The sequence below is a fragment of the Metarhizium robertsii genome (assembly GCF_000187425.2).
Source record: "Metarhizium robertsii ARSEF 23 chromosome Unknown MAA_Scf_5, whole genome shotgun sequence".
Lineage (NCBI taxonomy): Eukaryota > Fungi > Ascomycota > Sordariomycetes > Hypocreales > Clavicipitaceae > Metarhizium > Metarhizium robertsii.
The window spans coordinates 1,420,471-1,444,941 of NW_011942193.1; the positions used below are offsets into that span (position 1 = coordinate 1,420,471).

A 24,471-nucleotide genomic window follows, 5' to 3' on the forward strand; every position below is an offset into this window, starting at 1 on the left:
GCCTAGTGTGATGGCGTGGAGAAGAGAGGTGACGAAAGCTGATATCCATGCCAGCCAAGTTTCAAACCAAGAAAATAGATTAAACACAATAGGAACGCGGCCCAAAGACGGAGGTATAGACTCATATACGCAATACCTTCAGCTTTGCTGGGAAGTCAAAATAGGCAATACCGATCGAAAAGGTTGGGCGCCCGCACCTAAAAATGTGCGAGACCCGCAGTCAGCCGTATGCACGGCCTAAAAGTTGGCTTGATCCATCAATTAATCTAGTTTGACCCTTGGCTTCAAGATTTTCGATAGATCAAAGACTGGGGAAAGCGTCTTGGATATCACAGGCAGCGTTCAAAAGGTTCTGCGCCATCGCGACGACTAAATGAGACGGGTGAGAATTTCGTCGTAGTATTTGCTTCTACATGATATCAATATTGAGGATTTTGATGTCCTCTTCGGGTTTCTCTTTGTAGGTCCTGACGTTTTCGATGTTCTGAATAACATCGAACCCTTGAGTGGCTCGTCCGAAGATGGTATGCTTGCCATCCAGCCAGGGCTGTCAATGGTTAGTTGAAACCGACAAGGGCCTTAGCCTGGAGGGGTGGAGGGTAGTGTGACCACTTACCGTCTTTTCCGTGGTGATGAAGAACTGGCTTCCGTTGGTATTGGGTCCGGCATTCGCCATGCTTACAGTAAACGGCTTGTCGTGCTTCAGGCTGCTGAATTCATCCTCAAATTCCTTGCCCCAAATACTTTCGCCACCCGTACCGTCGCCTAGCGGATCACCCCCCTGGATCATAAATTTTTTGATTATTCGGTGAAATATCGTGTTGTTGTAATAGCCGTCCTTCGCGTGGGTGACGAAATTTTCCACCGTTTTCGGTGCCGCTTCGGGAAAGAGGCGTATGTGGATGTCCCCGTAATTGGTATGGAGGACTGCACCACTCCCTGTCGCTGTCGCCTTAGCATTGCCCTCCTTCTTGTTCCCCAACATGGTTGGTCGCTCATTGTGTACGTCTCTGCTGGCCTTTTGTACGTCCTCTTCGTTGGTAAACATGTAGAAGCGAACCTTTCCGACCCCGGTGGCAACCAGCATCGGGTCTCGGGCTTCCGCCTCTTGTAGAAGGGGATTGCTCGACGCGCCCATCTCGACCGAAACGATGCCCTTCTTCTGCGGCTGGCCCTGGTACAAGCCGAGGTTGACTGCACGAAAGTTCTCGTCCTTGCCATAAACTTTGATGACCTGATTCGTGTACGTGTTGAGGACCTTGATTCCAAGCATAGATCCATACACAATGAAATTTCCCGATTCATCAAATATGACGTTTGATTTGTGCCGTAGCAGTTGCGAGTCCACCTCTCGTTCCTGTGCGAGCCTCCTGCCGAACTCGACGCTGTTTAGTTTTTGGGACGTTGAACCAGTCTGCTGCATATCTTCAATAGCCTGCAGAGACTCATCGTACGTGCGCTGTAGCTTGCCGGAGCTGAAGTCGAATATGCGAATTTTTCGATCCGGGAATGAAAAGGTGACGAAGCTGTTGCCATTTGGCGACATTGTTAGACAAGTTGGGACCGCTTTAGCCTTCTTGAAATCGAACAAATTGGTCGAACTTTTGTATTGGAACACATTGTCCGGCTTTTCGTAATTTCCGCCAGGTTGCCAGTATTCAATCATGCCGTTCTCGTCCGCTGATACAACGCAGTCGTAGAAATCATTGAACGCCATGATATGAACCGGGCTTCGGTGCAGGCCCTTGATGGTATGTATCGGTTGCTCGCTCTCACCGCGGCCGTCATAAATGTGTACTAAAGGCTTGGATTCCTCTGAAATTGCCAGCAGTGGAAACGATGCTCCCTTCTGATGAACCCAACAGACGTATTTTGGCACGTAGTCCAAAGACAGCATAGACAGCAGGTCAAATGTGATGACATCAAAAATTTTGACCGTCTCGTCGACACCAGCGGTTGCGAAGCTCCGACCGTCCTTGCTCACGGATACGGCTTTAATCTCGCCGTTGTGTGCCTTGAACTCCTTGACAAACTCGATGCCCTGGGCAATCTTCTTCCAGAACTTGACCACGCCGTCAATGGAGGATGTAATGAGGAATTCAGTCAGCGGCGTCCATGTGACGAAGAGCAATTGCTCTTTGTGCATTAAGGACTTTGAATACCGCGCTGACTTTGGTAGCGCGGAGACGTAGAGCTTCTCGTAGGGCAGGACGCGGCGTTTCTTCTTGGGTGCTTCGGATGGGAGCTGGGGCCCCATATCATCGTCCGACGAGGAATCTATACTTTTGTTAGCTACTTGAAGGAAGTTTTGGAGGCTACCAAGGAGTCTTACCGGCTCCATCTTGTTCAGCGAAGTCTGCATGGCTGCGTTTTTGCGAGCGACTATCGTCGTCGCCCGCATCGGAATCAGGCATTTCTACCTGGAAAAGGGTTGCAAATGCAAAGCGGTAGGACCCCAAATGGGACGAGATCAGGTCAGCAGTAGGCGGTGACGAGCGTTTGCGGTGCAGATGGGTTCAATGCTGGGTTGATTATGCCATTCCCAGGATTACACTCGATTGTAACCATGCCTCAAGGGTCAAAATTCAAGGTCGCGCTTGCACTTGCCCGATGAGCTTAGAACAGCTCTTTTAGGTGACGGCCCCCCACCATGGGTCACCACATGCACTGTGTTGCACCAGACCGTTGACCAGTTTGGCGCAACCTGGAACCAGAAATTTTCAAAGTTCCAACTCTGCTACATATGTACTCGCATTATTGCTGATGTACGGAGTACGTGCCGAGTAATTTTCACCAGAACCAGATGTACGGACCTCTTGTTTGCCCCTGGTTTGAATGTTGACTGTCTTACAGGGTCGTCTCTGTCCTTTTTCGTTGTGCTGTAATTCGGGTCAGTTCCGCTCGTCACAACGCAGGGATTGAAGGCCTCGGGATGCATCCGCGCATCCAATGCTACCCCAGACTTCTAAGTTCTCGGCACCCTGTCCTCATTTATTGCAGTAGTATCCTGTTCGGTTGATTTAGTATCTTCTTCTTCTTTTTAGATCCAAACGACCATGGCTCGGCACCATCTCCAGCGTTTCCCATCTCCGTCGCCTTCCATCTCCCTGGCCATGCACCTGGCTGGGGTTGCGGCTCTGGGTAAGGCGTTCCAGTTCTTATTCAGCTGGGACACTCCCTTGGCCAAGTCGCATGGATGGTACTTTCAATTCCTGACCATCATTGGTCTAACACTGTCTCTTGCGGTCTTTGCGCTGGCTGCTGTTGCTGATGTCACGGGGAGTACGGCATTATTCGACCTTAAGAACCTCATATCAATCGTCGCTACTCCCCTCGAAGTCCTCGTGTCCACCTTGTACTGGGGTATATGCGCAATCGACACTTCTCTAATTGTCCCGCCTGGGTTTGAGCTATCGACCTGGGTAAACATTGGCTTCCACTTGGCGCCTGCTGTTCTTTTGACTCTTGACTTGATCCTGTTCAGTCCGCCATGGACCATCTCGGGCTACAGCATGATGTCGGTGAGCACCGTATTCGCCTTTTCGTACTGGTACTGGGTTGAGATATGCTTTAGCAAAAACGGATGGTAGGTGCCATTGGACAGTACTCCGTGGCATTTGTTGTAGAAATTCGTTGCTGACCAAATTTCAAGGTACCCGTATCCCATGTTCGAGCTGCTTACCACTGGCCAGCGGGTTTTGCTCTTTACGTTTTCAGCTGGTCTTGTGACGGCCTTCTCTAGCCTCTTGAGCTGGCTCTATGGTGTGGTGAATGACAATGAGCAAGCTCGGCGGGAAGCTCTCAAGCCCCTTAGAAAAGTTCAGTAAAGAGCTTTTTTTGGCGGATCAATAGCAGAAGGGAAACATGTGGTGGTTACAGCTGCGGTTGGCCGTATCAAACAGGCCCAGATGTGCAGCGTAGCCATCATATTTAGCAGATCAACACTTGCGTATGAGTTGAATAGATTAATAACTGTAATCTGCACTCTCGGCACACATCTAGCTATTTACATGTTAACTCACAGGCACATATGCATCACTGACAACATCACAAATTAGCCTTGACATCCCCAGGATACGAGACCTTCTTCAACAACGACCTCTTGATATCCGCGATAGTCTTTGCCCCGCAAAACCCCATAGTCAGATCGAAATCCGCCAAAATACCAGCAATAACTGCCTCGGCACCAGCAGCACCATCAATACCCAGCCCATACACCACGGGCCGTCCCAGAAACACCCCCTTTGCGCCCAGCGCAACGGCCTTTAGAATGTCTGCGCCTGTCCGTATCCCCGAGTCAATCATGACGGTAATCTTGTCACCCACGGCATCCGCAATATCTGGAAGAACATCCAAGGTTCCCACGGCGCCATCCAGCTGTCGTCCACCATGCGTGCTGACAATCAACCCATCCATGCCATGCTCCACGGCCAACCTGGCGTCCTCGACGCTCAAGATGCCCTTCAAAACAATCGGCCCGTCCCAGTACCTCCTGAGGATCTTCAGGTCCTCCCAGCTGCGGCTGACGCCGGGGAAGACCTCACTGCACCAGTACATGCCCGCCTGGACCTTGCTCTCCTCGGGCGTCTCACCATCCGTGCGCTGGGCAAACTTTTGACGGAACACGGGGTCGTTGAAGCCCACGTCGTCGCCCTCTCCCACAATGAACGGGACAGAGGCCGGGTCCAGGTCGTAAGGCCGCCACGCGAGCGTCCAGGTGTCGAGGGTGACGACGAGGACCTTGAAGCCGCTGACCTTGGCACGCGTGAGGATGGACGCTGTGATTTCTTCGTCGAGCGGCCAGTAGAGCTGGAACCACTTGGGGCCCCGAGGCACCTTCTCCACGAGCTCCTCGATGTTTGTGGAGGCCGCCGTGCTGAGGGTAAAGGGGACGCGGAGGTTGGCGCAGGCGGTTGCGGTTCCGACTTCTTTGTCATCGTGATACCACGACTGAACGCCTATGGGGGCCATGAGAACGGGCGTGTCTGTAGCAAGTCGGTCAGCATGGCCTGTGGCGCTGTGCCTGGCTACAATTATTCACAGGGCGGAAATTGGAACCACTGGATTCGTAGAACGGGCGAACCGGTCAGTTGGCGTACCGTATTTCTCTCCAAAAAGAGTCGTGCTCAAATCCCGGGGCGTGGTGGGCGTCAACACCCTGGGCACAATCTTCCACTGCCGAAACGCCAGTCTATCGGCATCCATTGTCGAGCTCTCTCCTGCGCCGCCTTTGATATAGTCCCATCCTTTCTTGGGCATGACCTTCTTTGCTTGCTCCTCAAGGCTGTTTGGATTGGTGGTCACAACGGGCGGGCTGCCTAGGAGGAGGCCTTTCTCGAGGATGGACCTGAGGTACTGAGCGCAGGGAACCCGTTCATCATCGTCGCTCCCAGACATTTTGGCGGTCCTGGGCTTGGGCTTTTGCACCTATATTGGCAGAATAGATGTGCTTTTGCTGCACGGCATGTCAGAGTGCCATGGCCCCATGGGTAGGCGTGAGAGGCGAAACGGGTTTATATCCAAGGCTGAGCTGTTGTAAGCCTCGGCTCAAACGGACTTTGAAGGGGCCAAATCCGGGGTATTAATTGCAGCTACTACTCCGTCCCTGTCCACTTGCATGGGCCATTTCAATGTTGGTTCATCCCCCACATGACAGCACGGTCGAATCACAGGCGAATTGGACAACCCAGAGAGGCAAGTTGGATTCGCATCAAGAATCGAAACAGCAGCGTAAAAACTACTCAAGTATAAACCATCTTTCCGCTCCAAATACTCTCGTCTTCAGCTCCTAAAGACCACATGCAACTACTTAAAGCTCCAACCAGCATCCACCAATCCGCCGACAAACCCGTCCACTGCCTGCCCCTCCACGCGCCACGAACTCCAATTCACCCCCACCATCGAAAAAGGCAGCATTGCTCAACTACACCACATCAACCTCGACTCGTTTCTAAAGGGAAAAGAAGACGAAAAGAAAGAAGAAACCCCACGGACCACATGTCCCTTAAACCCTCCCAAGTCTCATAGCAACCATGGATATCGACGACATCCTGCGTGAAGTCGACCCCGCCACCGACTCCATCCCCTCCGGCACACGCGATCTACAAGCCCTGACGCGTCGATGGGTAGCAGAGCGCTCAGCGCCCGAGCTGTTAGAGTAAGTCCAACAGCGGCAAAGGTGTCGCGCAAACGCCTTCCCCATACACTGGTCTGGATATCGTACTCCCCTAACACCGAGGGAGAGAGCAGCTGGCCGTCCGACGGGCTCTTCGAACGAGTCAACGACCGCATCAAGGCGCAGATTGAAAAGGTCGAAGACATGACGGGCGACATGGACCCCAAGGCCAACTTTTCCCTCATTGTACTGCAAACAGAGCTGGAGCGGTGGAAATTCCTCGTGAGAAGTTACCTGCGAGTACGAGTCTCCAAGGTACTCGCCACCTCCCTGGAACCAGTCAGGGACACACCGTGCTGACCCCTCGACATGATAGATTGACAAGCACACCCTCCATTACCTCTCTACCCAAGAGCTCCGGGACAGGCTATCCCCCACGGAACTGGCCTACGCAACGAGACACCAGGCCCTCCTGCACAATCACTACCTGTCCTCTTTTCTAGGCAGTTTTCCACAGCAGCTGCAGAACTTGAACGACACGGCGGGGAATATCAGCATGATTGATGCGCCGGATCTGGACACGGCCGTCTTCATCCGCATGCTGAGGAGCGCCGACGTTCACGGGAGCGGGACGGATGCCGACGTCACGCTGCCGGCGGAGGAGGGTGATGTCTTGATTCTGAGGTGGTCCAGCGCGAGGGCGTTGGTGCAGGACGGGGATGCGGAGCTTGTGTGAGAGACGAAGAGCAATGGAAGACGCAGGGACAAAACATGAAAATGAAGAGGTACTCGAAATCCAGTCTAGGCTAGTTTGGAAGAAGCTACTCTGCGAAAGAACGGGAGGTATTGCTTGCTTCAGGGGCAAGCGGCACGGCCAAATCAGGCCCAAGATGAGGGGGGCATGCTGCCGCATACGAGGGATGCTAGCAAATAGACAGCCGGCGCAAGACGGCACGGAGACCAATTCCCATGGACGACAAACGGGCATTTTGACGAGTTTAGGATACGGCATGAAAACGTGATAGATGGCCGGGAAGCCAGATATCTCAACGACACATAAATACAAATACACTCATGCAATTCAGCCCTAACTCCGAATGTGCCATAATCTAATTTTCCCAGAGTCATTACCCACAGCCAACACGTCGCTCTCCCTCCCAAACGCCACACAAGTGATTCTACCCAGCGGCGTCTGCTCCGTCGGCCAATTTCGATATACAGTGCAGCTAGGAAGGTGCACCAGCCGCAGGGCGTCCTTCTTCTCCCGACTACCAAACGCGAGCAGCTGGCCGTCCGGCGAGAATGCCAACACGGTGATGGGCGTGATGAGCTGCTCAAAGGTTCTGGTCGGCGTGGGCCGTTCCTTGACGACGAGCTCGTCGTCCCCTTGCGAAGCTATCAGCACGCTTCTGTCGTAAATATTCGCGATGCCGCTGTTCGATCCGACGGCCACCCAGCGGTCCTCCCCGAGGGCTGGGGGTCCGCCGTGCCCACCGAGACTGATGACGATGCCGCCGATGCAGCCGTCGTCGTGCCATATACCGACAAAGGTCCTCGACTCCATGCTGTATTCGCCGACTTGGCCGTCTCGACCGAGAATCGTCATGCCGTCCCCGGTACTCCACCACGCGAAATCAGCAATGCCGTGTCGGCTGGATAGTCTGGCGGCGGCAATCCACTGCGTGGAGGCTACGCTGAGGACGTTGATCACGCCACCGCCCTTTTTTGTCGATGCGACAATGGCCATGTATCGCCCGCAAGGGCTCAGCTTGAACTTCTCCATGGTCTTGTGCTCCAAGCCATGTCCGGTGATTTGCGTCGTCTTCTGCACAATACCGGACGGTAGGTCCCACTGGTGAAAGTATCTTCTACGGCCACCAAAGAAGATCTTGTCGCCTTGCGGGTACAGAAACTCCGCTCTTCGCACGTCCACTTGCTTAACCTGGACAGATGTGAGCTGCGGGTTTGGCGTCGGCTGGGCATCGGGCGCGATGTGGTGCAGGTATAAGATTGATGCTCTGCTGGCGGACAGCAGGACGGGGTATTCGGGGTGGAAGGAGAGACACTCGACTGGGGCCCTGTGCTTGTCTGAAATGTCTCTTGTCCTCTGGATGTCGAGGACTTCTGGCCGCAGCCTGCGCTTCTTGGAGGCCCCCAGTCCGGCTAGCTGTTTGACGTCTCGCAGGAACTCCTCTAAAGGCTGCGCGGACGATTCCGAGTCTGAGTCTCCGTCAGAGTCGCTGGTCGAATTTGACGCTGCTGATGAGCGTCGCCGTCTCTTGGACGCCGGCCGTCCGGCGTTCTGTTTGGCCCAGGCCGGTGCAGGGTTTAATCGCAGGAATTGTTGGCGTAGCCGCCTCGAGTATTCCGAACCACTGACAAGATCATCCGCCTCAGTCATTCGCAATTTCCGCAGCCTGTTCGCACCAGCCAAGGAAATAACTAATCGGTCGTCGTCGCTATCCTCCCACGCCGGTCTATCGCCCTCTTCGACCTTTGGGGCATTTGCCAACGGCACTGACGCCCTCCCTGCGCCGGTATCCAGTACGAACAAGTCGGCATCATCTACTTCTTCTAGGCCGCCAGTATCGGTATCGCCCATTTTAATGTCGCCATTCCCATCATCGTCCTCGTTAAGAATTCCATGTTTGAAAAGGTTTTCTTTAAACCCAGCCTTGTTTCCAAGAACCAATCGCTCGAGCTCCTCTTCGTCGGAGTCCTTTTCGAAAATACCAGCTCTTTTGTTGGCATTGGGCGGATTACCAGTCTCAGCGTCTGAAGAGAGCTCGCTTTCGGAACTCTCTTCGTCGAAATCCCAATTATCCAGTTTATTCGCCATTTTTACAATGATGTAAATGGGCGGCGGGCGAAAAGGTGGTTATCGGCGTTGGCAAGATTTCGAGGTGGTGGAATTTTTTTTTTTGGATGCCAACGTCAGCCTTGCAGACGGACCCCTCATATTTATGGGCCGAGAAACCCATTCACCAATAGGAGTTCGGTAAAGTCGCAAGGCTGATTGTATCATCGTCCCTGAGTGTGAGAATGTTTCCAAACAAGAGGGGAGTAAGGACCTTTTAGGAGTATTTCATGACTGCTCCTCAGACTATATTTTTCTACATCAACAGTAATACATGTTGGAAATTTTTGTGGAAGCAACTTGGGTCACAGCAATCCATGATATGAACCCAACACAGTAACACCAGAAATGGGAAAAAGTTGAATGTTGATTTTATTGTCCAATTAAATAATCATCTAAAAGAAACGGTCTTCGTGAGTGTATCCTCCAGTGTCCTCAATTTCGGACTGACAGACTGCGTACTCTTCAATGTCAACACAGCTCCCTTCTGAGCCACATCAATCAACTTCTCAACACTCCCACCCTGCGCCAATCCAGAAACAAGAACGCCCAAAAACGTATCTCCAGCACCATTGACTGATACAATGTTCTCAACTTTTTCTGCTGGTGGGAAAAGCCGCATGTAAATTCCGCCCACGGTAGGGTGGTTCGGTGACGCCCTTGCCAGTATGTACTCTTCTGCATCTCTATCCCGAAGACGCGGGTCATCTCGACCGAGAATACTTGTCAATAAGACGCCATTCGGCCCAAGTTTTGTCAGTAAAGTGGGTATATAAGGTAGCAGATTGACGCATTGCACCGGCACTCCCGTGTCCGTCAAGTCTGCGGATGTGAGCCTTACGAAGCGGTCTCTGGCTCCCGTCATTCCAAAAGCGTCTATGACCTTGAACCAATCTTGGGAGTCCAGGTATCCGTTCTCCTTTGCGACTTCGTACATGGCTGCCAGCTCATACGTGTTTGGAGACGCCATGTCGACGCTTGCATGGGGAAAGATGTCAAGCTTGGGAATGCCGCGCTGGTTTGTGAATAGGCTCTTTGATTTGGCAACGGACACTGGCTCGAATGCAACTTTCGCGTTGTGGTCTTTGCCTATGCTAACCCATTCTCTAATGCTGCTGGCACTCCAGTTACCGTCAACTACCAACCATCTCGGTGAAGTCGCCTTCACTGTTGACCGCCATTCCTCGGGGAAAGAGTATTGAGTGAAGATACCCATGTCAGCCATTGCCATGACAAGATTTCGGTTTGCATCGTTGATGGCGACATATTGAGCGGTTCTGCTGCCAGCGTGTTCTTTGCTTTGAAGCATCTTGACATGTGCAGTGTCCAGTCCAGATTGATGTAGAGAAGAAACAACAGTTGAGCCAGCTCTATACAACGCGGTCAGAACTGATTATTTCGGAGTGACAGCATAAGGGCCGGACTTACATATCGTCAGCGACCATACTACAGAAGTCTACCTTCGTCTTGCTACTCGCCAAATGCGCAGCCAAAGCTACGTTGTGGCCAACGCCACCAATTGACTGAGTAATGGAGGCGGGATTAGAAGTATGCGCCTGCGGTGAAGCATCTCCAGATTTGGAACCGGTGAAATCACAGCTTAGGTCAACAGCCACGCCCCCAGCAACGAGGACGTCAGTCTTGCTGTTGGTTGCATCTTGCGCTTTAAGAAAGACTGGGCTGTGTGGGGGCATGAATGCATTTTTGCTATCTACAATTAGACCTAAACGTCTTTCACGTTGCAACCACGATTCCACTTACGAACTTGTCGCCGGCCGAGGCTCGTTCGCCAGCAACCGCGACAACTCAACAGAAATATTAGTGGCTCGTGTAATATTTGCGGTGGCCAAATTCTTGTTTGCCGAAACAACCCTCTCCCCACACAACTCCCGGAGTCTTTGCAGGATATATGGCGTGTTGGCACTCCCAGTAAAGCCTTTCTCATTGGCTTCCGACACCGCCTGCTCGATGGCCGCGTGCATTTCGTCTGAGGGCACGGCAAATTTCTCGGGAATTGGATTGGCAAACAGGAGGCCTGACTCGATTCCAAGCCGTTCCTGTGCCAGTATCATGGATGCTGCTTCCTTCTCCGTGTTGACGACCGACGGGCTCTTGGCGCCGCTGTCTCTGGCCCAGAAAGCAGGGAAGTCTATTTTCCCTTCTCGGCCGTCGGCAAATGTTGAAACAGCACAGCCCTGCGTCTCTAGGTATTCCAATGTTCGGGGAATATCCAGAAACCCCTTGCAGCCGCTGCTAATGACAGCCACGCGTGTACGTCCTAACTCGGTGAGGTCTGCAGAAATATCCATTGAATTTTGACCCCCTCTGTGAACACCACCAAGGCCGCCGGTACCGAAGACCCTGATACCAGCTAGTCTTGCGAGCAACATGGTCCCTGAGATGGTCGTTCCACCATGCATCCTGCGACCAGAAATACCCTGCACAACCTGTCAGTAAACGGTCACGACCACGTATGATGGTGCATCACTCACCATGCCGACGAGATATGAAATATCCCGGCGTGAAACTTTGGCGGCGTTTCCTCTCTCAACGATGCGCATCATCTCCTTGCCCGACACACCTACGGTCGGCACCCCATCCACTATGGCAATGATTGCCGGTATACCACCAAGACTCCGAACAAGGTCCTCATGTTCCAAGGGGAGGTCCTTTGACAGCGCACCATGCGTGTAAATGGTTGATTCCAGAGCTACCATAGGCTTATTCTTGGCCACAGCGTCGGCAACTTCGTCTGAGACGCACAGCCAATCCCCCAGGGCCGGCGAGCCCTTTGATGAATTATTGCTCGCAAAGCCTCGGCAACCGGTAGACTCCGACGCGCCATTGCGTCCCCAAGAACGCGTAAACTGGAAGCAGACAAATTTTGACAAATGGAAACGGCTCGCATGACGCAGTCCATGTTTGCATAGGGTCGGCGTGGGCCGAATCGCCCGCATTAGAGTGCTTGCCATGCCGAGCACCGGCTCACAGAGCTGTTGCTGATAGTTGACGACGGCAGAGGAGGAAGAGGGCGTGTGATGCAATTAAACGGGGCTCCAGAAATGAGCCAAATGTCACAACAGATGGCTTCGTTTTCTTTTTATTTCGCCTCGAATAGCTGTGTGGTGAGAGAAAAGGAGAACCGTGGTTGAAGGTGAAGCCAATGTAAGTTAGGGAGCCATCAACCTTGGCCGAGTGACTGCATTTTGAGCATTGGTTGGAGATGGTCAAAGTGGGTCTGGAGCTTGGAAGCTTGGAGCTCCGCAAGCCAGTGCTCAAATGTCGGACGGAGGCAACCGTTGGGGCCCGTGGAAGGGCATTTAAGCGGCCTGGCGCGTGGCCAAGACCCGACAGCTGGGGCTTTGTGCCGTAAGAACCTGCCGTCGCTTGCCGCCCGTTTCCGGTAGAGTTGTCAGATGTCGAAGATGACGGTGAGTTTGAAAGTGTCACTTTGAGTTTATTTCGAGTGTTTCGTCACTCTTATAAGCTGTCTTGTGAGGCCGTGTGCGTCCGTTCGGCTATGCCCCGGAAACAAAGGCGCAGGTCAAAGAGGTCTCAGCTCTTGGTCTTCAAATATCCTAGAGTTTGCATGCACGTGCCCCCAGCTCGGCAGTCGCAGGTGCTTCACCATAATAACACTCCACAGCGCCGCCAGCTTATGACAGCTGCCACGGTTCCTTCCCCGCACGCACGCCCTCGCCAGAAACGGCAAGGACCTCGGCTCTAGCTAGCTCTTTGCGCTGGACATGTTGAGGCTCAGGAGTTGTTGTCGTTTGAGGCAGCCGGTTGTTCAACTTACCCGGGTATATTAATTTCATACCGGCTTTGACTACACTCTTCTACTTTCATCTTATACCAGGTCCATCTTCTCGCCATTTGTCTCCTCTAATAGCCCTTTTGCGTCTAGGAAACCCATCTTCACGCCCAACCGAATTCGCGGCCGTCTATACAACTCAACTTGATATTGTTTGAGGCTCAGTTCTGTGCTCAAAACCGTAGATTCCCACATTCACACCATGCCGATGCATCAGGGATTCCTACCCCGCGAGGGCTTTTGCCTTGATGTTGTCCTCAAGCTCTTCCGCAGAACCGCCGGGAACCCAGCCCTTCTCCTACCCCTCGTCTTGCTTGCGAGATTCTCCAAAAAAGGCCAAGACTGGGCCATCTTGCACCCCAAGGCCGCCCGGCGCCTTAGAGTTCTATTCTACTTTGCCATCTTGCGACGCCTGAGTGCTTGGTATTCAGACAAACTGCGCAACAATTGGGTCGACGACAAATATGTCTGGTCGAGGGAAATTGTTCTTGTTACTGGCGGTGCTGCTGGCATTGGCGCAAGCATGGTGCGATACTTTGCCGAGAAGGGCATCACCGTTGTTGTACTCGATGTTCAGCCCATGACCATGAAGACCAGTGCGTTTGGCCCGGCAGTACTCCGTGTTTTCTGTTTTTCTGTCCAAAGAGGAGTCCATGGGCTAACTAGTTATACGAATAGATTCGAGGGTACACTACTATCAATGCGACCTTAGATCGCCCGATGCCGTCATTGCGGCGGCAGACCGGATTCGAGCTGAAGTCGGCCATCCTTCTGTTCTTATCCACAACGCCGGCGTCGCCAGAGGCAAGACTATTATGGACTCTGAGCCAGCAGATGTCCGATTCACCTTTGATGTCAACGCTCTATGTCACTACTGGGTCACCAAGGCATTCTTACCCAACATGATTTCTCAAAATCACGGCATAATTGTCACCGTATCATCGATCGCTGCATGGGCTGGTCTTCCCGACATGGTCGACTACGGTGCTTCAAAGGCTGCCGCCTTGGCTTTCCACGAGGGCCTCTCCGGAGAACTCAAGTTTCGCTACAATGCTCCCAGGGTTCGAACTATTACGGTCCACCCTGGACACACTCAAACCGCCCTTTTTGCAGGCTTTAACCAGGGCAACTCATTCGTCGCTCCCATGTTGCATCCCGACTCTATTGCCGAGGCTGTCGTCAAACAGGTCCTCACCGGACGCAGTGGAACGGTCGTTCTGCCCGAGGCCGCCTCGATGCTGTCATGGCTCCGAGCGTTGCCCGACTGGCATGGCATCCGTGTGAGATCCAAGGCCCAGGGAAGCATGAAGAACTGGTCAGGGAGGCAAGTGGTACAGGATATTGGTACTCTGTATCAACCCGTGGACGGCCAGCATTCCGAACCAAGCGAGAGCACCGTGCTGATTTCAGAGGAATAACGGATCCAAATGATCGGCCACATTTATATGTATGTGTGATTTTGCTCCTGCAAGTTCTGGATATATGAGGCCGATATCGGACGGAACGATGTAACAGCTCGGCGAACACGCGTTGAGGATATTAAGCTCTTGGAACTTGACGTACCGGTACCTCGAATACTTCCGTGCCTATAGGTCCTCATGTGGGAAGGCATCTGTGTGTATGTATGTAGTCTCTTACGATAGCCGGAGTGGATGGTTTGTGATATTATTTGTTTATTAACCCGTAAACACACACACACACACACACATACGTATGTATTTACACGCGTCTCAGAAGGGCTAGTAGTCGCTCACTGTCTGTACGACTAATATCGGGTTGCCGATTGGTAATGCCCTTCCCGGACATATCGGCCATGCGTCTAGATTATTACATTTGTGGTCGGTGCACCGACACTATTGTTTTCGATTGGATGACCCATTTGAACTGTAGAGCGGTACGGTGGTCTGATCTGTCATGCAAGTAGTCCTCATCCGCCTTGTCCCGGTAAGGACCCCTTGCGGTTGCATAACAGCATCAAGCCTTATGACTGCTTTGCGTAGCTCGGTTCTCGGCGTCTGCATGAGACGATTGTTCGGCTTAGTACAGGACAGGGCTTTGATTCCTACCATCAACGGGCGAACGCAGGTAATATGGATTGGCTTCCGGTTGGTACGATTGCAAAGTCTGATCCATGGCACACAACGATGTCGAGAGATGCGTACTACTACGTACGTATGTACTCCGTACATACATACGCTATGCGTTGCCAAAAGAACTTGGTCATATCATCAGGGATCTTTTTGTGGACCAATCGTTCTAGTTGCTTGCTGGAAGGAAGCATGTCGCATGATGATCTAGCTAGCTGGGGGTCAGAGCAAATTTCACAGCGCTGGGAACCTGGGATGTGTACTCCGTACATAATATGCGAAAGGATATAGGGTTTAGAAGATCGATCACCGGGAGATATGGCGGGGTGGGACAACACTAGGGGCACTTGAGCATTCGAGCATGCAAGAGGCACATGAGAATTTGACGGCAGCAAGTGGTCAGTTTAGCTTGCAAGGACACGGCGGATGGGGATAGCACCAGGGAAGAACATTTGACATGGAAGTTGCAGGCTCCGGACAAGCCGCCTGCAACTTGACTAATAGCAAGACTGGAAACGTCAAGTCGAATCCATATGGTACAAGCTCCTCGAGTGCATATACGACTACTATGTTATGTAGAAAGGGCACTGTTGACGCGGTGTGACGGTTGCAGTGTTGGGGAAGGCCGGGACTCATGGGACTCATGGCTGAAACCAGGCCAACGGCTCGAGATGTACTCCGGAATACAGAAACTTCTCAAATTAAGTGTGCTTCAACGAGACGTGCATGATGGCACCACTTTCATCCACGAACGATGGCTGTGATCTGGAGGTGGACCAATCACGAGAGGTGTTTGTACAAGCTTCTGCCAAATAGAGCAGGAGCGGATCAGCCAGAAGAGACAGATGAAGGGAATATGTATGTACTCCGTATGTACAGACTACGGACTGGACCGGAACATTTGCAAAGAACTGCAGGCTTGATTGCGTGCGCTGCAAGCAACCCGGCATAAGGACCTTGGACGTAGCTGCCACGCATGGAAGTCGCCGGGACGGGCGACGGTCAACGCCTGGCGGGACGCCTGGCACAAGATTGAGCAGGCAAGTGGCACCAGATTGGCACTTGCCTTGACACAGCTGCCAATCTGGCCATCTGGCCATCTACTCCGTACCAATGAGTCAATTCAACCACTCAAGATGGACCAAGTCGAACCAAGTCGAACCCTCTGGCGCTAGCGGCGGGAGCCCCACCGACTTTGTCCGCCAGATCAGCCCATTTTTGCTTCACAAATTCCCAAACCTCACTCAGCACGCCATCAAGTCATGCCACTTTTGCTGCAACGTTGAGACCAGGTGCCAGATGATGCCCGTGGCCTCCGCTCCTCCTCCTCCTCAGCCTCAGCGCCCTGGCCCATGATGTCTCTGGTGCCCGACTAGGGCTTTGGCTGTTTGACTGACCTCAGGCTCCTGCCCTTCCTTCTACGACTCGACTTTTGCCGGGGCTGTCCGATGAGCCGCTGACCAGCTTATTTGATGGCGGCCAGAGAAGCCATGGCACTGGTACCGAGCACTCGTACGGGGAACGGACTACGGGGCAAGAGGCAGAGGCACAAGGAACACGGCATAAGCATGGCCACCGACGACAGTCCGTGATTCAAGCTTCTAGTCGAGCGGAAGGTGGAAGCCAGGCGTTGCCACAAACTCGTACCTAATATTTTATTCCGGCACCGCCCAGCCACTGCCATCCTTGATTGCAATTCTCTTCCTTCTCCTGGGACGACCGCCAAGATCACCGATTCAAGTCTACGGAGTATCGTACCACCTATTCTCTGCATTGTCTCCGGAACCATCTGCCCGTGCTCAACGGAGTAACACGTTAACTAGTCGACTGCCGCTTCCCAGTATTGGTTGGCCCACCCAACAGTTGTGGGTTTCGGACTGTTGATCGTTATTCGCCCACTTTTGACATCACATCTCGTACGTGGGTGGTATTAATAGAGAGCTGAAATCCTCAAAAGTCTAGCAAGTGCCTTGCCGCGGGGGGGGCGAACAAACCTTGCTTTTCTTTATCATTCCAGACAGCTTAGAAATAGCGACTCTCGTGCCGGCTAGACGACGACTCACAAACACTTCTACGTTTCGAAACTTAAAACTCCCCTGGATCATTAGACACGGTCGCATTAGCAAAAGCTGGGGCAATTCCACTTGTAAATCGGACCTTTTAACTCGCAAGCCGGACGCAATATAAGCAACCGCAGAGGCATGGCACCGGGAATTTTATCTAGTCCCCAGCGTTCAGCAGATGCGACCCCAACCACCGATATGGACGTTGAAACTGCGGTGGAACGGCAGATGGAGCCTGTAGATGAGGATGCTGAAGACGCCACTATTGCCGACCTCTCCCAGCTACGAAACTTCCCCGAGCCGCCGTCGGATTGTCAAGTATGTGTTATTGGTGCAGGCCCGGCCGGCCTAATGATGGCGGCGACTCTGACGAGATACGGCATTCACGCCGAAGTGGTTGATGATAGAGCCGACCAAACACCAGTAGGAAGGTAAGGGAGAGAAATATCATGGCCCGTCGTGCTGGTAATTCGAAAGTGGCAATGACTTATGGATGGAGAAACTCACATCTTTGCTGCACAGGGCGGACGGTTTACAACCCAAGACGATTGAGACCTTCAGACAGCTACGACTAGCCGACCCTTTACTCCAACGAGGAGTCCGTGTCTATGATATTTCATTCTGGAGAGCCACGAAAGAGAAGCCGCTGCACAGACTAGGCCGAGAAATTCATTACCCACCCGTAATTGATGTCATTGATCCGTATATTTTACTGGTTCACCAAGGCATCGTAGAGAGTCTATTCATTGAAGATCTAGCCAAGAGAGGCAAAACGGTGCGCAGAAACGCCTCTTTTGAATCTTATGAGAATATTGCCAAGACCGGCCAGTTGCAAGTAAATTGCCGCACGAATGTAACCCAGGACAAGAAGACTTATACTACACAATACTTGGTTGGATGTATGTCCCCTCCGAAATTTGCTCATGAGCGCGATCTTTCGCTGACAAGAGTGTAGGCGACGGAGCGCACTCCAAAGTCCGCAAGAGCATTCCCGATGTAGCAGCCATCGGAATGTCCCAGGCTGCAATTTGGGGAGTCTTGGATGGAGAGCTCATCACAGATTTTCCAGACATTTGGTCAAAAACACTAGTGTATTCAGAGGAGCACGGTTCTATTCTCATTATCCCCCGTGAGAGAAACATGACAAGGTTTTATATCGAGCTCAAGACATGGGCCACCGAGGACCGTCGGCAGCTCGGCCAGCAATTCGTCACGGAACAAGCCAGAAAGATCATGGCTCCATTCTCCGTCGATTGGAAGTATATTGAATGGTTTGGACGATACCAAGTTGGCCAGCGTGTAGCCAGTCGGTTCTCCGACGCCAACACCAGGGTGTTCCTCGCCGGCGATGCGAGCCACACGCACTCACCCAAGGCCGCCCAGGGTATGAACACGTCCATGCACGACTCGTGGAATCTTTCGTGGAAGCTTAACCTGGCCGTCCGTGGGCTTGCCAAGCCAGTCTTGCTCGAAAGTTATGAAGAGGAGAGACGGAAGATAGCACTCGACCTGGTCAACTTTGACTACGAACACGCTAACCAGATTGCGGGAGGCGATGCGGTTGCCCTGGCCAAAAACTTCAAGGCAAATGTGCGCTTTATCTCTGGAATCGGCGCAGAATATTCCAGCAGCCCCATAAACCGCACCGAGACAGACAGCTTTGCCATTCCTACTGGTGATGCCCGGCCCGGATGTCTCTTGCCTCCAGCGAAAGTAACCCGATACATTGACTCGAACCCCGTGGATGTCCAGCTGGACATCCCCATGTTGGGTCAATTCAGGATCTTCCTCCTCATGTGGGATGTCCAGCAGGCTGCACCTTTCCTGTCAACCTTTTGCCACGCCGTTGCTGGGAATTCATCGTTTGTAAGCCAGCTTTCCGCTGCGGCGAGCAAATCCTACTCTGAGCAACCCAGAAAGGGTTCCGCAGAGGACATTTACATCCGTCCGGAGCGCTATACCGCAGTCAGCCACCTCTTTACTTTTGCATTAATCAGTATGTCTCTCACTTCCCCAACACTAGCCTCTGCATATATACATCATCCTTCAGGGATCGCTAACGAAGAAACAGCAACCATGCCCAAGGCGGAAATGGAAATCTGCGATCTCCCAGCCATGCTGCAAGATAGCCGCTGGACGCTGTACCTTGACAACATTCCCGAGCAAGATACTCGCGGCACGCTGTGCACGAACAAGTGGCTCGGCAATCTGGAGCCAGGCGAGGTAGCCATTGTCAACGTCCGCCCAGATGGGTACGTCGGCTCTGTCGGGCGGTGGGACACAAGCAACGACGATTCGGGCGAGAGGGCGGCCGAGTGGTTGGATGATTACTTCAGTGGGTTTTTGCAGATTCCCCCAGCACTTAAAAGCTAAGGATATGCCCAACAAAAGGAGTGGTGGGTAAATTTTACACTATTTCATATACGAGCGGAAAATTTTGCCACATCTGAATTCGTTCATGTTAGCACGACCATGTATGATTTTCCCGGGGGGGGGAGGGGGTTGAAAAGTAGGGTATGGCATGGCAAGGCGTTATCTAGGTTCATACACACGTATAGTTTATCACATTTATACAGACCCACGCTGCCCAACACACAAGAGAGGAGAAGAAGCTCTCACGACCGACGCTATTCATAGTTTTATGCAAAACATTACATTCGTGGCCCCTCATATCATCATATATTCATGTATTCAGGCATCATCATAAGTCATGGTAAGGGGTTGTCAAAACATCAAAATGGTCACGTCCCCGTCCTCATCCTCGCCCACAACCCATCGCTCATCACCAGCAATGCACCCCTTGCCCATGAGCTGCGGCCACAAGCCATCCTCGAACCTCACCTCGTCGTCATCCGGGGCGGCGTGCGCCCGGTCCCCGCTGCGATACCTCGCGACCCCCTCGACGCACAGCCGCGGCCGGACGTGCACCGACAGCGTCTCCATCATGAAGCAGTGTCTGGCCGTGATTCTCACGCCCGCCAGCGCATCGTGGGCCTCTGAGACAGTGAGGTACGGGAAGTCGTCGTGGCGCCAGCACGGCGTCCTCCCAGGCCACGCTGAAGAATCCTCCGCCGCGTCCACCCCGTCCACCCCGTCGTCGGCGCAGCTGGCCCGGCAGCCGCGGGGGCAAAACTCCATGCCGTGCTCGGCGAACGTCCCCCGGCCGCCGCAGTCGTCCACCCACCTCGGCCCGTCGCCCACGAGCGGTATCCCCGTGGTGCGCAGGTGGTGCTGCCGCGGAGGCGTGGCGCTGCTGTGCGGGCCCGCGCACCAGCGGTGCTCCTCCTCGACGAGGAAGACGTGGCCCGTGGCCGAGCGCGCGTCGGCGTCCCAGGTGTTCCGGTCGAGGGCGAGGCCTCGCAGCCGGGGCGTGTCGGCCTGCCGGACGCCCCAGCCGGACAGGTCGTCGTTGGCGATGCGCCGCATGATTCTCGGCCCGGGGGAGGAGGAGGAGGAGGGTGCCAGCCTGCCGGCAGGATCCAGCGACGGCCGGTAGGGACTCGGGCGGGAGATGTCCCAGACGACGAGGCGCTCGAGGGGCGCGTGCTCGCCCCACGGCGACCGCGTCGGCTGCCAGATGTAGACGACGTAGTGCGTCGCGTTGTGCGTCGAGAAGAAGCGGTCCTGGTGGGAGAGCGGCAGGCCCAGGCAGTGCGTCTTCCACTCGGACCGGAAGGACACCTGAACCCGCCGCCGGCGGCCGCGTCCGCAAGAGGCCGGGACGACGTCAAACGCCGTGGCGAAGTGGCGATGCGCGGCGGCCCCGACGCCGTCCGGCTCGTCGCGTCCCTGCTCCTCCTCGCACCACTCGACCACCAGGATGCCGTGGCTCAGGCGCACCCTCCGGACGACCTTGCCGCCCGCGTCAAAGGGCACCTCGGCCTCGTCGCCGCTCGCCAGGTCCCTCGCCCTGTACACGACGGTCGCGGCGGCGGCGCCAGCAGCGGCGGCGGCGGGATACACCAGGACGCCCTGCCGCGGCGCAAACGCCCACACGGGGTCCCAGTAGTCAAAGGCGGCCGTCTTGTCGTCCAGCCTCAGGAACCTGTTCCACGGCGTGACGCCCCTGAGCCCGGGGCCCCCCGCGACGCGCACCTTGTCGACCCTCCAGGGCGTCGCGCTGCCCAGGTGGTGGTATCGCCGTGCCAGCGTCGCAAAGACGGCCGCCCAGTCCTCCTCCTCGAGAGGCCCGTGGCGGCCCGCGCGCAGGTGCCCGCGGAGGGCGCGGCCCTCGATCGACCGCGGGAAGTGCAGGAGGATGAGGCTGATGCTCAGGTCGGGCCGTACGAGCGCCGAGCGCACGTCACGCGAGATGCGGCGCGACGCGAGGGCCTCGGGCGCAGAGAGGTGCGACACGATTTCGAAAAACACCGTGTAGGGGAGGAGAGCGAGGTTCATGGCCGGGGGGTGGCATAGTCGTGTGTTTGGGGGCCGGCGAGGCTGCACTGCTGCTGCTGCTGGTGATGGTCCTGTTGTTGGTTTCGGGGCCGCGTGTGTGTTGCGTTTGAGTTTATAGTAGAGCCTGCTTGGGACGGCGATCCACGACATGTTTGCGCCTCCTGCCGTGTGTGTAGATTGCATGTGACTTTGGCGTTTTTTTCCCTTTTTGCAACAGCCAAGTTAAGTGTAAAATGTTGAGAAACAAAAGAAATAAAAATAAAAAATACAGAACCAACACAGAGGGAATGACGATAATGGCAACCACATATTAATAATAGACGGGCTCTTTCAACCCGTGTTGCGGACTTCGCATCTCGCAGACCAGGTGTCAGTCACAACTCATCTGCATATCGAGCACCAGACACGTCATTCAGCACGGCTTGCCCATCCATGTAATCCCGCGCTCTAGCCCCTCAGATCAAGCGCATTCAAGACAGAAAGTCAATGTCATGCTTCCAATTTTGGGAATGATTCCCGGCTGGAGGCAGGCCGGGTTGGATGCATGGTGGCCAGCGGTGTCCTCATCCAAGAGCCGTCCATGACCCTTCTGGTTGCTCACAATGGCAGCAGTATATATTGTATGTTTTCTTTTGTTAATGCAGAAATGCCCAATCCGTTCATGTGCCTCCGGGATCCCAAGCATCAAGTTCAAGCAACCATGTCACGCCACCTCCAAAAAATCACGCCAACCCAACGTGTCGTAGGCAATGCCCTCATGCGGCTTCAGTTTACACTGCATCTATTCACAAGCACTGTCGAGGACAATATATGTAGAACCCTATTATTTTCTCTTGACATGTTTTGCTCAGGCCAGGCCAGAAGCCGTATTTCCTACCACATGCACTCGTAAGAACTAATTTTGAACAGAAAATCAACGTCCGTCTTCAATTTCCCATCGCCTCCAGCGCCTCTCTCTCTCTTTCTCTCTCACACACACAACCCCTTCATTGCAAAGTAGGCATGTGAACAGAAGCCTTCTTAGCAACAGCATCTTGGCTCTGCCACAGCGTCGTGACAGTCTTCAACTGCGTGTAAAAGTTGATACCCGGCTTTCCATAGAAAGTGCTGGCACCGCCACCCGCAATGCTCTTCTTGTTACCAGTGAAGGAGAACATGGGCAGCGGCACAGGGATGGGCACATTGATGCCAACCTGGCCCGACTCAATGTTTCGGCGGAACGTCTCGGCCGTGGGGCCAGAGCGTGTGAAGATGGCCACGCCATTGCCGTACTCGTTCTTGTTGATCAAGTCGATAGCGTCGTCAATCGTGTCGACGTTGAGGCAGACCAGCACCGGGCCAAAGATCTCCTCCTTGTAACACTTCATGTCAGTGGTGACGTTGGTGATGAGCGTGGGACCGATAAAGTTGCCATTGGGATACTTGGGGTTCTTGTAGTTGCGTCCGTCAAGGAGGATCGTGGCGCCCTCCTTCTCGGCGCTGTCAATGAGGCTCAGGATGCGCTCTCTGCTGTGGGGAGAAATGACGGGGCCAAGGTCGGCACCGGCCTCAAAGCCTCCATCAACCTTGAGCTTTTTGGCGCTCTCGGCAATGTCAGTCAGCCACTCCTTGGTCTCGCCGACCATGACTAGGCTGCTGAGGGCCATGCAGCGCTGGCCAGCGGCACCAAAGGCGGCTCCGACGACGCTGTTGACAAAGTGGTTCTTGTTGCAGTCAGGCAGGACGGCAGCGTGGTTCTTGGCGCCCAGGTTGGCCTGGACACGCTTGCCATTGGCGGAACCACGGCTGAAGATGTACTCTCCGGCCTTGTTGCCTCCAACAAAGCTAATGGCCTTGATGGCGGGCTCGTCGAGGATGAAGTCGACAGTCTTGTGGGCGCCGTGGATGACGTTGACCACACCTTCGGGAAAGCCAGCCTTCTGGACCAGCTCAGCGAGGATCATGGCAGCGCCGGGGTCACGCTCAGATGGCTTGACGATGATTGTGTTTCCAGTAATGGTAGCAATGGGGATGCACCAAAGAGGAATCATGGCAGGAAAGTCTACAAAGACAGGTCAGCTGTCAGGTTCACACACCCAAGCAAAACCAATTCTGTTGGCAGGAACTTACTAAAGGGGCAAATGGCAGCCACAACGCCCAATGGCTCCCGATAAGTGCGAGTTTCCATATCCTTGGACACCTCCAGGACCTCACCCTTGAGCAGCTCTGGCGCGGCGATGGCCGCCTCAGCGACTTGCAGACCACGCAAAACATCACCCTTGGCATCCGCAAAGGTCTTGCCCTGCTCCAAGGTGATGCTGGCAGCCAGTCTGTCCCAGTTCTCGCGAATCAGCTGTACAAATCGGAACATGATTTGCTGGCGAGCCAGGACGGTCGTGTTCTTCCAGGACTTGAAGGCCTTCTCGGCGCTAGCCACAGCAGCCTTCATCTCCTCCTCGGTCATCTGGGGGACGCGAGTAACGAGATTGTTCGTGGCCGGGTCAGGCAGGTCAATGAACTTGTCGGTTGTCGAGTTGACAAACTTGTTGTCGATAAAGTACGGCGTGTCCTCGACGGCCTGGATCTTCTCGTGGGTGTTGGGATAGCTGGTGGCCGTAGAGGCCAGAGCAGCCGTGGGCTTGAGCTGCTGGGCAGTCGCATGTATTCTTCTCGCGGCCACGGCCGAGGAAGACGAGCCGTTGGAAGCCATCTTGGAGGTGGCGATGACAGATCGAGGTACGGCTGAGGTCACCGGGGACCGGGTGGCGCTGGCAGAGACGCTTCGTGAGATGAGCCGCCGCATGGTTGGTGACACCGGGAGGGAAGGTAGAAATTATGAGGGGATCCAAGGCACTGCTGGCGATGACAAGCAGGCTGGGAGAAGAAAAGGGCAGGGGGAAAAAAGGAAGAGGCAACGTACGGTGGTGGTTACGGAATTTCACACACAGGCTTCCTTTCTCGGAGAGACAGTTCTGGTGCCGCCTTCTTAACAGAGCGGCTACGCGCGGATGTGGGGAGGGGGGCCTTGAGCTCTTATGCCGGGGGTGGCACAGTGTTTGGGTTGTCAACTGGTCAGTCTAGGAATCAGAGCTCCGCACTCCCGACCAAGCCAAGCACTGCTTACTCGGTAATGAGTATCTGTTACGAAGTTAGTTCTC

The 24,471-nt window shown here is 54.1% G+C and overlaps 10 protein-coding genes across 10 annotated transcripts; 4 read left to right on the forward strand and 6 right to left on the reverse strand.

Annotated features, from left to right (window-relative positions):
* Positions 1-409: 409 nt before the first annotated feature.
* Positions 410-2,414, reverse strand: MAA_04227 (cyclophilin-type peptidyl-prolyl cis-trans isomerase; the record flags this gene model as incomplete). Its single annotated transcript, XM_007822225.1, has 3 exons — positions 410-547; positions 617-2,277; positions 2,333-2,414. The coding sequence occupies 3 exons, from the start codon at positions 2,412-2,414 to the stop codon at positions 410-412; spliced, it is 1,881 nt and encodes a 626-aa protein (XP_007820416.1).
* Positions 2,415-3,056: 642 nt separating this feature from the next.
* Positions 3,057-3,827, forward strand: MAA_04226 (FAR-17a/AIG1-like protein; the record flags this gene model as incomplete). The annotated part of the gene is made up of 2 exons (XM_007822224.1): positions 3,057-3,586; positions 3,653-3,827. The coding sequence occupies 2 exons, from the start codon at positions 3,057-3,059 to the stop codon at positions 3,825-3,827; spliced, it is 705 nt and encodes a 234-aa protein (XP_007820415.1).
* Positions 3,828-4,047: 220 nt separating this feature from the next.
* MAA_04225 (Alpha-hydroxy acid dehydrogenase, FMN-dependent) lies at positions 4,048-5,397 on the reverse strand (the record flags this gene model as incomplete). The annotated part of the gene is made up of 2 exons (XM_007822223.1): positions 4,048-4,985; positions 5,100-5,397. The coding sequence occupies 2 exons, from the start codon at positions 5,395-5,397 to the stop codon at positions 4,048-4,050; spliced, it is 1,236 nt and encodes a 411-aa protein (XP_007820414.1).
* Positions 5,398-6,032: 635 nt separating this feature from the next.
* On the forward strand, positions 6,033-6,851 carry MAA_04224 (DNA replication complex GINS protein sld5; the record flags this gene model as incomplete). The annotated part of the gene is made up of 3 exons (XM_007822222.1): positions 6,033-6,157; positions 6,250-6,397; positions 6,492-6,851. 3 exons carry the CDS (start codon positions 6,033-6,035, stop codon positions 6,849-6,851), a joined length of 633 nt encoding a protein of 210 aa, XP_007820413.1.
* A 351-nt stretch (positions 6,852-7,202) lies between these two features.
* MAA_04223 (IdgA domain protein) lies at positions 7,203-8,954 on the reverse strand (the record flags this gene model as incomplete). Its single annotated transcript, XM_007822221.1, has 1 exon — positions 7,203-8,954. One exon carries the CDS (start codon positions 8,952-8,954, stop codon positions 7,203-7,205), a length of 1,752 nt encoding a protein of 583 aa, XP_007820412.1.
* A 409-nt stretch (positions 8,955-9,363) lies between these two features.
* On the reverse strand, positions 9,364-11,929 carry MAA_04222 (IdgA domain protein; the record flags this gene model as incomplete). The annotated part of the gene is made up of 4 exons (XM_007822220.1): positions 9,364-10,342; positions 10,401-10,679; positions 10,734-11,410; positions 11,465-11,929. 4 exons carry the CDS (start codon positions 11,927-11,929, stop codon positions 9,364-9,366), a joined length of 2,400 nt encoding a protein of 799 aa, XP_007820411.1.
* A 1,059-nt stretch (positions 11,930-12,988) lies between these two features.
* On the forward strand, positions 12,989-14,204 carry MAA_04221 (uncharacterized protein; the record flags this gene model as incomplete). Its single annotated transcript, XM_007822219.1, has 2 exons — positions 12,989-13,382; positions 13,465-14,204. The coding sequence occupies 2 exons, from the start codon at positions 12,989-12,991 to the stop codon at positions 14,202-14,204; spliced, it is 1,134 nt and encodes a 377-aa protein (XP_007820410.1).
* Positions 14,205-17,074: 2,870 nt separating this feature from the next.
* On the forward strand, positions 17,075-19,309 carry MAA_04220 (FAD binding domain-containing protein; the record flags this gene model as incomplete). Its single annotated transcript, XM_007822218.2, has 4 exons — positions 17,075-17,367; positions 17,459-17,835; positions 17,892-18,932; positions 18,987-19,309. 4 exons carry the CDS (start codon positions 17,075-17,077, stop codon positions 19,307-19,309), a joined length of 2,034 nt encoding a protein of 677 aa, XP_007820409.2.
* A 351-nt stretch (positions 19,310-19,660) lies between these two features.
* MAA_04219 (F-box domain-containing protein) lies at positions 19,661-21,484 on the reverse strand (the record flags this gene model as incomplete). The annotated part of the gene is made up of 1 exon (XM_007822217.2): positions 19,661-21,484. One exon carries the CDS (start codon positions 21,482-21,484, stop codon positions 19,661-19,663), a length of 1,824 nt encoding a protein of 607 aa, XP_007820408.2.
* An 836-nt stretch (positions 21,485-22,320) lies between these two features.
* Positions 22,321-24,116, reverse strand: MAA_04218 (methylmalonate-semialdehyde dehydrogenase; the record flags this gene model as incomplete). Its single annotated transcript, XM_007822216.1, has 2 exons — positions 22,321-23,375; positions 23,444-24,116. The coding sequence occupies 2 exons, from the start codon at positions 24,114-24,116 to the stop codon at positions 22,321-22,323; spliced, it is 1,728 nt and encodes a 575-aa protein (XP_007820407.1).
* Positions 24,117-24,471: the final 355 nt, after the last annotated feature.